The sequence below is a fragment of the Engraulis encrasicolus genome, chromosome 15 (assembly GCF_034702125.1).
Source record: "Engraulis encrasicolus isolate BLACKSEA-1 chromosome 15, IST_EnEncr_1.0, whole genome shotgun sequence".
NCBI classification, from domain to species: Eukaryota; Metazoa; Chordata; class Actinopteri; order Clupeiformes; family Engraulidae; genus Engraulis; species Engraulis encrasicolus.
This window is the reverse complement of record NC_085871.1, coordinates 41,119,358-41,132,960: the sequence shown is the minus strand read 5'-3', so window position 1 is coordinate 41,132,960 and position 13,603 is coordinate 41,119,358. Positions and strand designations below refer to the sequence as shown.

At 46.3% G+C, this 13,603-nt stretch overlaps 1 protein-coding gene across 1 annotated transcript in view; it reads left to right on the top strand.

Moving 5' to 3' along the window:
* Positions 1-13,603, top strand: part of LOC134464072 (lysine-specific demethylase RSBN1L-like) — a 53,285-nt gene that overhangs the window by 24,852 nt on the left and 14,830 nt on the right. Inside the window, exons 4-6 of the mRNA XM_063217513.1 lie at positions 2,614-2,837; positions 3,199-3,433; positions 7,179-7,546. Coding sequence (XP_063073583.1) covers positions 2,614-2,837; positions 3,199-3,433; positions 7,179-7,546 — 827 coding nt within the window. The remainder of the gene's footprint in view (positions 1-2,613; positions 2,838-3,198; positions 3,434-7,178; positions 7,547-13,603) is intronic.

Here is a 13,603-nt window from a genome sequence, read left to right as displayed (position 1 = left end):
AGTGGCCGAATCGGAGGCCGAATAGAAAATTAATTGAAAATGGGCATTAATTACACTAATTTCAGTTCTACTCTAATATTTGAAGACTTCAAATACACATTTATTTTCTTTCAAAAACATGTCTAAACATTTTTTGTAATCCGTAGATTTAAGCAATATTTAAAAATAGTGAAAAACCTAACTTTTGATAACTTAACTGAATTGTAATATTCGGTTTCGGTATTCGGCCAAGTGATAAATTATTATTCGGTTTTGGTTTCGGCCACAAATTTTCGTTTCGATGCAGCTCTAACCTTAATATAGAATGACGTCGGCATACCTAAGGCCGCCCATCACTGCTCAGCTTTGGGCAAGTACAGGAAGTGTGGCTATGATGGCTCAGCTCTCGTTTCCTTGCACTTGTAATGTCACATTGTGTTGACTTAAGTCTTCAGACACGGCTGTTCCCATCATCACCAGATGACTCCAGGACGTGTGTGTGAGTGTGAGTGTGTGTGCGTGTGTGTGTGTGTGTGTGTGTTTCTGTGCGCGCGTGTCTGTGTGTCTGCGCGTCTGTGTGTCTGCATGTGTGTGATGTGCACACATGCACACGCTTCCTCTGCGAACACGTTTAGTAAGTCGAAAATGCTGAATTGAATAGATGCGATTTAACAAGCACACATTCATTAAGCGTAGTATGTACTAAGCAAACAAATTAAGCAGGGCACCTCATTTGATTGTGAATACTGAGGTTGAGACTAGGTAATGGACTACTCTAACGGAGGCCAAGTAGCTGAGTGTGGCGAGGAACATTAGTAAACCTCCCTACTCAAGCCTCATACAGTATCGGTAGCAGCACTGACCTATCAGCCCAGTCCTTTAGCTCAACGGTATCGTGCTGTACCTCCTATGCCTGAGCTGGAGCGTTGACTAGTGGTGGCACCTGTGTGAAGTTGGCACCCCATATGTTGCAAATATGAATAAAAGTATTTTTATTCGTTTGTGCACGATTGTGCAGGCAAAATGAGTCAATCCGTCTTTAAGATCTTTTAACTTTTAAGATTTAAATAATATAAATAAAATAGCAAAAGCAAACAAAATAACACACAAATGGTTTGTGCACAAACATTTATTTTCCCCAGACATGCATGCACAGACGAAGCACAAACAATTCCAAGCATTTTTGAGTAATTTGGATGTTAACGGGTGCTGTGTCACCTACTTCCAAAAAATTAAAAGTTAAATTGTATAAAAACGGTTTGTACACGAACGCTAATTTTGCCTGCACAATCGTGCACAAACGATGCACAAACAAATCAGAATGTTTTTATCCATATGGGGTGCCAACTTCACACAGGTGGAGGAGGCGAGTTCAAGCCCCGAGTGGACTGGACTGCACAGGAACAGCTCACTTGCACTACAGTGTGAGGCTCACGTGAGTGATGCGTGATGTTTAACCGGACAAATAGACCAGCCGCGACGCGATTGAAGCGACAGAGAATCGCTTCTGTACAGCAAGAGCGATATGAGCGATTGAAGCGACTAGCGTATGTCCAGGCAAAGCATTCAAACTAGGGATGCACCGATACACATTTTTTCACTTCCGATCCGATCCCGATATCTAAATTTGGATATCTGCCGATACCGATACTACTCCGATCCAATACCAAAACCTCATATATGCATGAATTTCAACTTGAGGTAGGCTCACGATGACTATTTGGTCAGAAAAGGAAGTCAAAAGAACAGGAAACGAATTCATAAGTAAAAGTATCAAGTAAAAAAGTAACAATCCCATCCTGAAAACTAATATGCAAGTGTTATGACTTCAAATTAACATTACACCTGGCTCAATATCAGTCCTGGGAAAATTCCGATACTTTGGGAAAATTCCGATCCGATCTCTGAAAATATGTTGATATCTGAACCCGATACCGATACACCGATACCGATATCCCATCCCTAATTCAAACATTCCCATTGGCTGTGATCACTGACCTCTATACAGTCATTGGCTGTCGCGGCTGGTCACCGAACCGCGTCATAGAAAGTTGAAAGGATTTCAACTTCAAACTGTCGCTCTCTGCGTGCGAATCGCTCTAGTTTCCAGAATCGCTTTTGTCGTGCAACTTAATACAAAATCAATTACTTCTGTTGCTCGCCTCACTCTTGTCGCGCTAGGTGTATTTGTGCGGTAACGTGAGTCGAGGCTGAATCAGACAGCCAACGTTTCGATCCAACAGAGGGATCTTCCTCAGGCCTCTGTTGGATCGAAACGTTGCCGTATGCTAAAATGAAATAAAGTATTTTTGGAGGTAGTACACAGTGTGCAGACCGCTTCATCACACTACCCACTACCTTTTGTCTGGCACCTAGACAACTACTTGTGGATGTGCGCACCCTACCTCTAAACACTACTGTCCTGATGGTTTGCCTGTACACTGACCTGTCCTGACTGTGCGTGTGTTTGTTGATCTGTTCTTACGGCTTGCGTACACTTTCGCGTTGTGACTGTTTTTGTAGGCAAAAAGGAGGACAGGCGGCTCGTCTCGATCTGGTCTTATGCTTTTGTTTACACTGGCCCTTTTTGACCGTGCGTGTTCTTCTGTGTGGTTTTTTGTTTTTTTTTTGCAGTGGAAAAGGAGAAGGCACGCCTGAGCCTGGAGGAGCTGCAGATGCGGAAGGTGAAGAAGAAAAAGAAAAAGAAGCACAAAGAGGAGGAACGGGAGAAGGAGCGCGAGCGTGAGAGGGAGAAGGAGAGGGAGAAGGAGAGGGAGCGGCGCCGGCGACCCAAGATGTACAGCCGCTCCAGCCAGACCGACCCCCTGCTGCACGCTGGTGGCCACGCCCACTCCAATGTAGGCAATATGGGCAATATGATATACGATATATATCGTTATCGTGATATAAAAGTGTATATCCTGACCTTTCTCCTATATCGTTTATATCGTGATAGTAATTTCATCAATTTTATACAATTGAATATCATTTAATTACATTTCATGTTGTCACAATACACACTATAAGTTAATGTAACTGTAAAAATAAGAATAAAAAGATCCATTTTAAAGAAAGGTTGTTTTGCGACATGAAAAAATAAAGAGCAAATAAAGAGAATAACTGAAAACGTATGTAATTGTGCTATATCGTGATGTATATCGTTATCGTGATATAAAGTAATCCATATCGTGATATTGTTTTTTTTTCCATATCGCCCAGCCCTACTCCAATGACTCCTCCTCCAAACTCTCCTCCCCCTTCAAGTCTCCGGCGCCCGTGCCCTTCCCCCGCCTGGACAAGGATAAGGGTCTTTGCGGTGGCTGTGGTGTCGGCGGTGGCGGTGGCCTTTTTGGCGACTCGTCCAAAGGCGCGTGCGCGTCGTCCGTGGACCCGGTGAAAGGCGTCATGGCCGTGACTGTGTCCGTCTCCGGCGGCGACAACAAGGGCGTCTCTGGTAAGAAAATGCCAACTAAGCAGCCTCCCGATATATATGATGTATTTTTTTCATTCATTTTTTCTTTCATTTTTGGGCCTTTATTTTTATGATGGGACACTTGAGACAAAGTTTTTTGTGAGAGCCCGCACACCTCGAAGGTTTCTTTTTTAGCAGGTGCAGCTTTTCAAGGTACTCCAGTCTTCATTTCACACAAGGAAGAGCGCGACACTGCTTCTTCACAGTTCACCACTTTTTAAAATTATTTCTCAGGTGCTGACGTTTCGGCACTAGGCCTTCATCAGTGGTCGGCAAAGGACCCAGGCCGGAATAGAGTCAGGGTCGGGTTAGGGTTAGCAGTGCAGTGCCCTACCGCTAGGGATGTAAAAAAAATCGAAATGTATCGATGTATCAGAAGTATCGGCCGGCGATTTAATCGAATCGCTTCGTATAGTGGGGCATTCTTAAGAATCGAAAAGCATCGAATCACTGGCCCCTGTGCAATGCCCTAGCTCCATAACACAATAGTAGTGAAAAAGTAATTGGAAAAAATCGAATCGAACCGAATCGCATAGTATTGTGGTGAATTCTTAAGTATCGGAAAAAAAAATCAAATCCCTGATTTAAGAAATCGATACCGTATTGTATCGTCATGAAGGCTGTGATTTACACCCCTACCTACCGCCTGAGCCACGGCAGGGCCACGATATATGATCTATAGCAGGGCTATTCAAATGGCGGCCCTAGGGCCAGATGCGGCCCTTGGACGGCAAGGTACAAAATGAAAACAAATATGTTTGCTTAGTTTAGTTTAGTTTATTTAGTTTAGTTCAACAGGGACCATGCACAATACACATTGATTACAGAAGTAAAAAGATGGCTTGTGCCAGATTATAGCTATATAGCTCATTTCCATCTGCAGTCCCTGGACAGGTAAAACAAATATTAAAATCAGTGTCCGTGCACAATTTGTGATCACTAACACTTCAGGTTAGGGATATTTTTTTCTATGCACATGAGTGATATCTGAAATAGTCTCATACCATCAATGCTACTAAGAAATAGAAAAGCGAATATCTCTTCTGTCTGGAAAGTTATCCCCTTGTTTTGCACCCTCACTTTGGACATTGCATGCGGATACATACATGCGTATTCCATGTCCGGCCCCTTTACTGGGAGGAATTTAAAAAACTGATACCCTTGATCTATAGGGTCGTTTCAATCCATGTCAACTCACACGATTCCCTAGAACAGGGGTTCCCAAGCCTTTCTAACTTGGGGCACACTTGAAGTTTCCACTGATGTTCGGGGTCTACCTCTGATCCAATAAATCCAATTTCAAGGCCCAATTTTAATATAATTAGGGCTGTCCTAAGCGATTGTTTTTCTCCTGATTAATCTATCAACTATTTTTTTCGAATAGTCGATTAGTCAAACGGTTATGTGCCAGTCACCGCACAGTGATTTTGTCCCGTGTGTATTGTGATATATGATACAGGCGCAGCCAAAGCCTAATGGTTAAGAAGGTGGTCTTAATAAGATCAGAGGGTTGCGGGTTCGAATCCCACCATTGCTTCTCCCCACAACTCCATCCATGGCTGAAGTGCCCTTGTGTTAGCTAGGCAATTAAGCCCACAATGCTCCAGGGACTGTAACCAATACACCGTACTTGAATAACTGTTAGTCGCTTTGGATCAGATTAGTGTAATGTAATGTACATGCAATACGATATGTTTTTTGCATGTGTGTTTTTTCAAGCTGTCTTTGAACTCATTAATTTATGAGTAAGCATCAGGGTTTTTTTTTTGCACACTCCTAGTCTCCGGTGTCACCAGCCTCGCCACCAGGACTGTATTAAGATGGCCTGGGGCCCCAAGCCCGGTTAGCCCGGTTTTAGGGAAAGGGTGAAGCGATTACCTCCTGTTGCCTCGCGGGGAAGCTTGCACCTTTGTCACAAATACCCCAGGCACAATTTCCAATCAGTTTTTAATAATAATATGACCGTAATATCTTGCATTTGAAAACATGAGATTTTCGCATTGAGTTCATGGAGCGCTGTCAAACTGTCCGACTTCTTCTGACCGTCCTCGTCCTTTTGCAGCGCTGTGATTGTGGTCAAACAGCAGTTTAGGGCGGGCCTTAGCCAAAGGTGAAAGACGCATAGGTTTCACAATAATATTAAGTGAGTAAAAAAAATGATATTTGTACATATTCATAATGTAACAGTGAAATATTTCCCAAATTTTGCTACTGTCAGAATAAGCATTAATAAGCTTTTGGACAGAATAACAATTTATAAATTGTTATTCTACTTTGAAGTTTATAGCTTCTTTAAGAAGTGAACATTAAGTGCAATTTTTATTTGAAAGAGGAAATATAAAATATGATTTAAAACAGTTTTGTGTTTATTTGATTGCTATTCAAGACACTTTGTAGCCGCCTATATTAACAATATAGTCACTCTTATCAGAGTATAATTTGTTTTCATTATTTCATCATTTTTGGTTGGTGGTGTGCCGCAAGATTTTTTCAAGGGAAAAAGTGTGCCTTGGCTCAAAAAATTTTGGGAAGCACTGCAATATACCCACCTCAAAAATGCTCAAATATACAGAATACCCACCACAGAAAAAGTAAGACTACACCACAGGTGGGGTCTCCTAGGCTGCAGCCATACGTAGCCTAGCCTGTGAGTGCGTCTTAATATGCGACCTTGCCTCCTCCACTTACGCTTGTCTCCTCGTCCCACCTTCTGGCCCCTCCTCAGTGGAGAAAACGATAAAGTTTCCCAGCTGTCAGCCTAGCCACAACAACTTTTGAGGGACTGTTTTTCATTCACCATCCCAATTGCAAATGAGAAAAAGACTCTACAATTGAGCTTTTGCGAGATATTGAAATATAATGCTGTTGTCAGTGATGTCATCATGACGAGAAGCAAGTGGAGGAGGCAAGGTCGCATATTGAAACGCACTCTGTGTGTTTGGCCCTGCTCGCCAGTGTGATTCCTGTGCTGGACAGCAATGTAATGCCTGAATGCAGTGCAGTTGCAATATGATCCTGAAGTAACCATTATGTGTTTGTGCACATTAATTAACCATTGGGGTTTGTTTTGTTTTGCTTACCCCTAGTCTGGTGCTGCCACAGTGAGCCACCACGCGCTGACTGCCTCTTCTGCACTTGGAATAATATGTGATCCATGCAATACTATATGTATTTTGTGTGTGATTTTTGATGCTGCCTTTGACCTCATTGATTCATTAGTAACCATCGTGTTTTTTCTTGGTGTTTTTTTGGCGGTTTTATGCCTTTATTGTTACAGGACAGTAGTAGGGAGACAGGAAATAACCGGGTAGAGGGATACTGGGAGGGTTCGGCATATGACCTCTGGACGGAATCGAACCCGGGTTGCCGGTGTAGCAGTGGAGTGCCCAGCCGATTGAGCCACGGCTGGGCCGTATCCATCATGGTTTTCTTGCACTCCTCTCTAGCCTCTGATGTGGCTACTGTGCTGCCCATGCTAGATAGCATTGGAATGTCTGAAGTAGCCATCGTTTTGTCTATGCACATTAAAGAAAAAAGCAGGACAGCACTCCAAGTTTATTTATGTGGTTTATTGCCCGTCTGACGGCCCGTCTGACTCCTCTAGTGTCCGGTACCACCAGCACCACTGCGGCGCCCCGCTTGCCGGGTCTGGGTGCGATGGACGCGATGCATGCAATTCAATATTGTATTGTATCGTAATCATTGTATTTCTTTTGCACTCCTCTAGTGTCCAGCACCACTGCGGCGCCTCGCCTGCCGGGTCTGGGCGCGATGGACGCGGAGTTCGGCCGCCTGGTCCACGTGGAGCAGCAGCCCAATGGCGGCGCCCTTGTCCTGCACGCCTACAGCCGCGAGCTGGCCGTGCTCTCGCCGCCGCAGCTCCAGCGCTTCGCGCAGCAGTTCGTCACGCTGGCGTTCAGCGAGGACGCGGACGGCGCCGCCCACTACGTCATGAGCATCGTGCACGGCTCCGCCTCCTACCTGCCAGACTTCCTGGATTACTTCTCCACCAAGTTCCCCTCCGCACCCGTCAAGATGGAGATCCTGGGCAAGAAGGACATCGAGACGACTACTATGGTCAACTTCCATCAACAGGTAGAGGAGATGCACGCACGCACGCACACACACACATCGAGACGACTACTATGGTCAACTTCCATCAACAGGTAGAGGAGATGCACGCACGCACGCACACACACACATAGATATGGAGGTGCACGCACACACACACACGCATCGAGACGACTACTATGGTCAACTTCCATCAACAGGTAGAGGAGATGCACGCACGCACGCACACACACACATAGATATGGAGGTGCACGCACACACACACACGCATCGAGACGACTACTATGGTCAACTTCCATCAATAGGTAGAGGAGATGCACGCACGCACACACACACACACACACACACACGCATCGAGACGACTACTATGGTCAACTTCCATCAATAGGTAGAGGAGATGCACGCACGCACACACACACACACACACATCGAGACCACTACTATGGTCAACTTCCATCAACAGGTAGAGGAGATGCTATACTCCGTATCCTATATGCAATACTGTACTGTACGAGGTGCTACACACACACACACACACACACACACACACACACACACACACACACACACACACACACACACACACACACACACACACACACACACACACACACACACACACACACACACACACACACACACACACATCTCAAGACCACCACCGTGGCTAACTTCCTTGCACAGGTTCGGAGATACCACACACACACACACACACACACACACACACACACACACACACACACACACACACACACACACACACACACACACACGCATACAAGACCACCACCATGGCTAACTTCCTTGCACAGGTTTGGAGATGCTACACACACGCACACCTCAGACCTTGATGGAACACACACACACACACACACACACACACACACACACACACACACACACACACACACACACACACACACACACACACACACACACACACACTTGACTCCTCTCTCTCTCTCTTGCTCTCCAGCATGCTCTCATGTTCAGTAGGGTTTGTTACCTAACAACAAGAGTTTTTGTGTGAAAATAGAGGCAGTGCGGTGGCACGCCCCTGTACTCACGCTTACACACACACACACACACATTCAGCATCGTAGTATCACTGATTTTCTCTTCCCGCCAGCCATCCCCTCTCGCATGGAGGGCTGTTTGTTGATTATTGCTTCAAATATGGTTGGTTTGATATGAGATAAGATGAAGATAAGCTATCTGTTGATTAATTATTTCAAATAGGGATCGTTTGATATCAGGGTTTTTTTCCCCCGAAGAAGCTAGTTCAGTTGTAAACCAGACTGTGGTGGTGTTCATATGTTGTGTTCATATGTAAACAGATTTTTACAGATGTGTTTTTTTTGTTTGTTTGTTTTTTTAACACTCGCATGACGTTTTGGGAATCGGGCCGATTTCTGGCTCAATGGGAGGTCAATTGTGAGTCACGCATCATGTAGTGCAGAACTTGTATGGTCGCCAGAAAACGGTTCAAAATCCTGGTCGCTCCTGGTGAGTAAATCACACAGTTGAAGCAGTGCGACGGCCCGATTTGACACTGGTGCTTGAATTCCTTGAAAATGCTTGAATTTCAATCAAGTGTTTTCAAGGTTGTGAAAATGCTTGAATTTTTGGTGAAGTGCTTGAAAATGCTTGAAATTTGTGTCAAGTCAAACTCAGTAAGTCAAATAATAGAAATAAATTGTTCAGGTATATCAAAAATCTGAGAGAGTGAGATGTCAGATGGGATTTGCCATTCAACACCCTAATTTTGATCAGAATGCAGGAAATTGCATCTTAAAAGCACAACATTTTCTGGGGGAGGACTCCCACACACCCTTCTCGCGGCCTATTAAAAGGTTCTGGAGAACTGAAAATTTGGTGCTGGAAAAGTGCTTGAATTTGTTCATGAAAAACACCCAATTGCACCCGATTTGACACTACACATGCACAAATTGCCAGGGCAGCCCTATTAGCTCTTGGGCGCATCCTTGCCTCCACCTCAAGCGCACGTTTCCCTTCTGTGGTTTTGTCATCTGCTGTTCTGGAAAACAAGCCTGTCGTGTCGTACAGTCAGTGTGAGCATTCTGGTCACATCCGACCCTCGCCTGGTATAGTGTGAGGATGTGTAAGTCATGAGATGTGAACTTCTAACCCATTGTGTCCTGGAGTGACATATATGCTGCATTCAGGTTCTTGAGATTTGAGCTGTTTTATATTAGAAATGTGGGTGTGTCAGAGGTGAATGAACACATTCTAATGCAACACGATGGTCCTAGCTTTTACATGCAACTTATTTCATGTTTGTATGTGCTTCGGAGGCTGAGATATTTAGGTTCTAATAGGCAGAGGGCACCTTTTCCCCAAAAAGGGCTTAGGCTAAAATGAGATGAACCATACAATTCCATCGTACAACTGTGAGCAGGAGCTGAATACCTGTGATTGAGAATATAGCTTAGTGTGTCTGCCTGGCTGAGAGCGATACTGTAAAGGTCTTGTAACTGCTTGGGCTGCTTCTGAAACGCCACCGGCAAGCAGGGGCTTGGTCTCAGGTCGCCCGTCATGCAGCACATTAAACTGACGGCAGGCATACACACACACACACACACACACACCACACACACACACACCACACACACACAACACACACACACACACACACAGTTTACACACAGTTTACACACACACACACAGTTTACACACAGAGCTACACAACATTAAACTGCATTTAAATATGGGTTACATGGCACTCTCTGTGTGGCACACGCCCACACACACTCACGCACACACACACCTACCCACGTGTACTCACAGAGCTACACAACATTAAAACGTTAAATTGCATTTAAATATGGGGTACATGGCACTCTGTGTGGCATACACACGCACATGCGTGTGCGCACACAACCTGAACACATGTGCATGGTTAAAACTTTTGCCTGCTGGCATACTGAAAACACACACACACACACACACACACACACACACAGAGACACACACACACACACACACACACACACACACACACACACACACACACACACACACACACACACACACACAGACAGACACACACAGACACACACACACAGACGCGCGATTAGGCACAGCAGATGACCCTTTGGCCTTCTATTCCACCAGCATCAAGTTCAGGATATTCCACCGGGCATTGCCACGGCGATTAAACCATGTGTGTGTGTGTGTGTGTGTGTGTGTGTGTGTGTGTGTGTGTGTGTGTGTGTGTGTGTGTGTGCGCGCGCGCGTACTTGTGTGCTGTAGTGTAGCGGACATGCAAAGTAAATTTGCTGCCGATGTTAAGTACTAGTTTAGGAATTAAGAGAGGCATAGTGAGAGAAACACACACACACACACACCCCCACACACACACACACACACACACACACACACACGGCAGCAGAGGGAAGGAAAGCTCTGGAGACTTATGTAATGTGGTGTGTTTTCTGCTTTGGTGTCCAATTTCCCCTACTCCCTCCTACCACTACTGAATGCTGCTCCTGCTACTGCTGCCAGGCACACACACACACACACACACACACACACACACACAGACACAGACACACACACACAGACGCACGCACACAGACGCACGCACACAGACGCACGCACACAGACGCACGCACACAGACGCACGCACACAGACGCACGCACACACAGACGCACGCACACACAGACGCACGCACACACAGACGCACGCACACACAGACGCACGCACACACACACAGACACGCTCGCACACACACACAGACGCACGCACACACAGACGCACGCACACACAGACGCACGCACGCACACACAGACGCACGCACGCACACACAGACGCACGCACACACAGACGCACGCACACACAGACGCACGCACACACAGACGCACACACACACACACACACACACACACACACAGAGACACACACACAGACAGAGACACATACACAGACAGACACACACACACAGACAGACACACACACACAGACAGACACACACAGACAGACAGACACACACAGACAGACAGACACACACACAGACACAGACAGAGACACAGACAGACAGAGACACACACAGACAGACAGAGACACACACAGACACAGAGACGCACACAGACACACACACAGACACACACACACAGACACACACACACAGACACACACACACAGACACACACACACAGACACACACACACAGACACACACACACAGACACACACACACAGACACACAGACACACACACACACAGACACACACACACACAGAGACACACACACACAGAGACACAGAGACACAGAGACACAGAGACACAGAGACACAGACACAGACACACACACAGACACACACACAGACACAGACACAGACACAGACACACAGACACAGACACAGACACAGACACAGACACACAGACACAGACACACAGACACAGACACACAGACACAGACACAGACACAGACACACAGACACAGGCACACACACACAGACACACACACACAGACCTTCGACTCTCACACACTGTTCTGAGTTCTCTTCCCAGCAGCTGATATAGTTGTGTCTCATGCGTGTGTCTGAGAAGGTACCGGTACTAGTCTCTTGATCTCAGAACGAAGCCACACGCAGGTAGTGGCGTACTTTGGATTTAAGACCGTTGATGAGGTGTGTGTGTGTGTGTGTGTGTGTGTGTGTGTGTGTGTGTGTGTGTGTGTGTGTGTGTGTGTGTGTGTGTGTGTGTGTGTGTGTGTGTGTGTGTGTGTGTGTGTGTGTGTGTGTGTGTGTGTGTGTTCTCCTGTTCGGTTTGTCGTCACTGACTGGCAGTGTCCCCAGCTGCAAAGAGGAAATACACACACACACACACGCACACGCGCGCGCACTCTCTCACATTCACACACACGCGCACTCTCTCACATTCACACACACACACACACACACACACACACACATACACACACACACACACACACACACGCGCGCGCGCGCGCGCACTCTCTTTCTCACACACACGCGCGCACTCTCTCACATTCACACACACGCGCAATCTCTCACATTCACACAAACACAGAGTCTCTGATTCGTGTCCTGTTATGGTTTGGATAGCTTAGGCCAGAACAGTTATTTATTCACTACGGTCATCAAGTCTCTCTGGCGCTCGCTCTCTCTCTCTCTCTCTCTCTCTCTCTCTCTCTCTCTCTCTCTCTCTCTCTCTCTCTCTCTCTCTCTCTCTCTCTCTCTCTCTCTCTCTCTCCTAGTTAGCCTACTTTCTGTAATTCATACACACAAATTATCTGTGGTTTGTTTTGGTTTTTAGTTAGTATGGTTTTGTATTCTCTCACACACACACACACTGTCTCCTCTCTCTCTCTCTCTGGTTATCTCTCTCTCTCTCTCTCTCTCTCTCTCTCTCTCTCTCTCTCTCTCTCTCTCTCTCTCTCTATCTCTCTCTCTTTCTCTCTTTCTCTCTTTCTTTCTTTCTTTCTCGCGCGTGCTCTCTCTCTCGCTCTCTCTCTCGCTCTCTCTCTCTCTCTACACTCTCTCTCTCGCTCTCTCTCTCTCCACACTCTCTCTCTCTCTCTACACTCTCTCGCTCTCTCTACACTCTTCTCTCTTTCTTTCTTGCTTTCTTTCTCTCTCTCTCTCTCTCTCTCTCTCTCTCTCTCTCTCTCTCTCTCTCTCTCTCTCTCTCCTTTCTCTCCTTCCTCCCCCTCTCCTCTGCTCTCGTGCTACTCGTGACTGCTGGCTTCTCTGACCTTCTTCACCCTGCCGTCTGTGGGACGGAGGCCAAACACACACACACACACACACCCCTCGGACACTCTAGTGCGGACGCACACGTGCGCACACCCTCTCTGAACACAGCTGCGTTTCGAGAGCCTTCGAGTCTTGGAACGAGAGGAATTTACCAGAGAGAGAGAGAGAGGGAGAAGGAGGAGGAGGGCGGTACAGAGAGGGAGAGAGTAAAGAAGTGTAGTAGAGAGCGAGCGAGAGGTGGTTGAGAAAGAGAGTGAGAGAAGGGTGGTAGAGAGCGAGAGAGCGAGAATGACGGAGGAAGAAAAAGGGGGCTAGGGAGGGAGAGATTGATGAAGTGAGA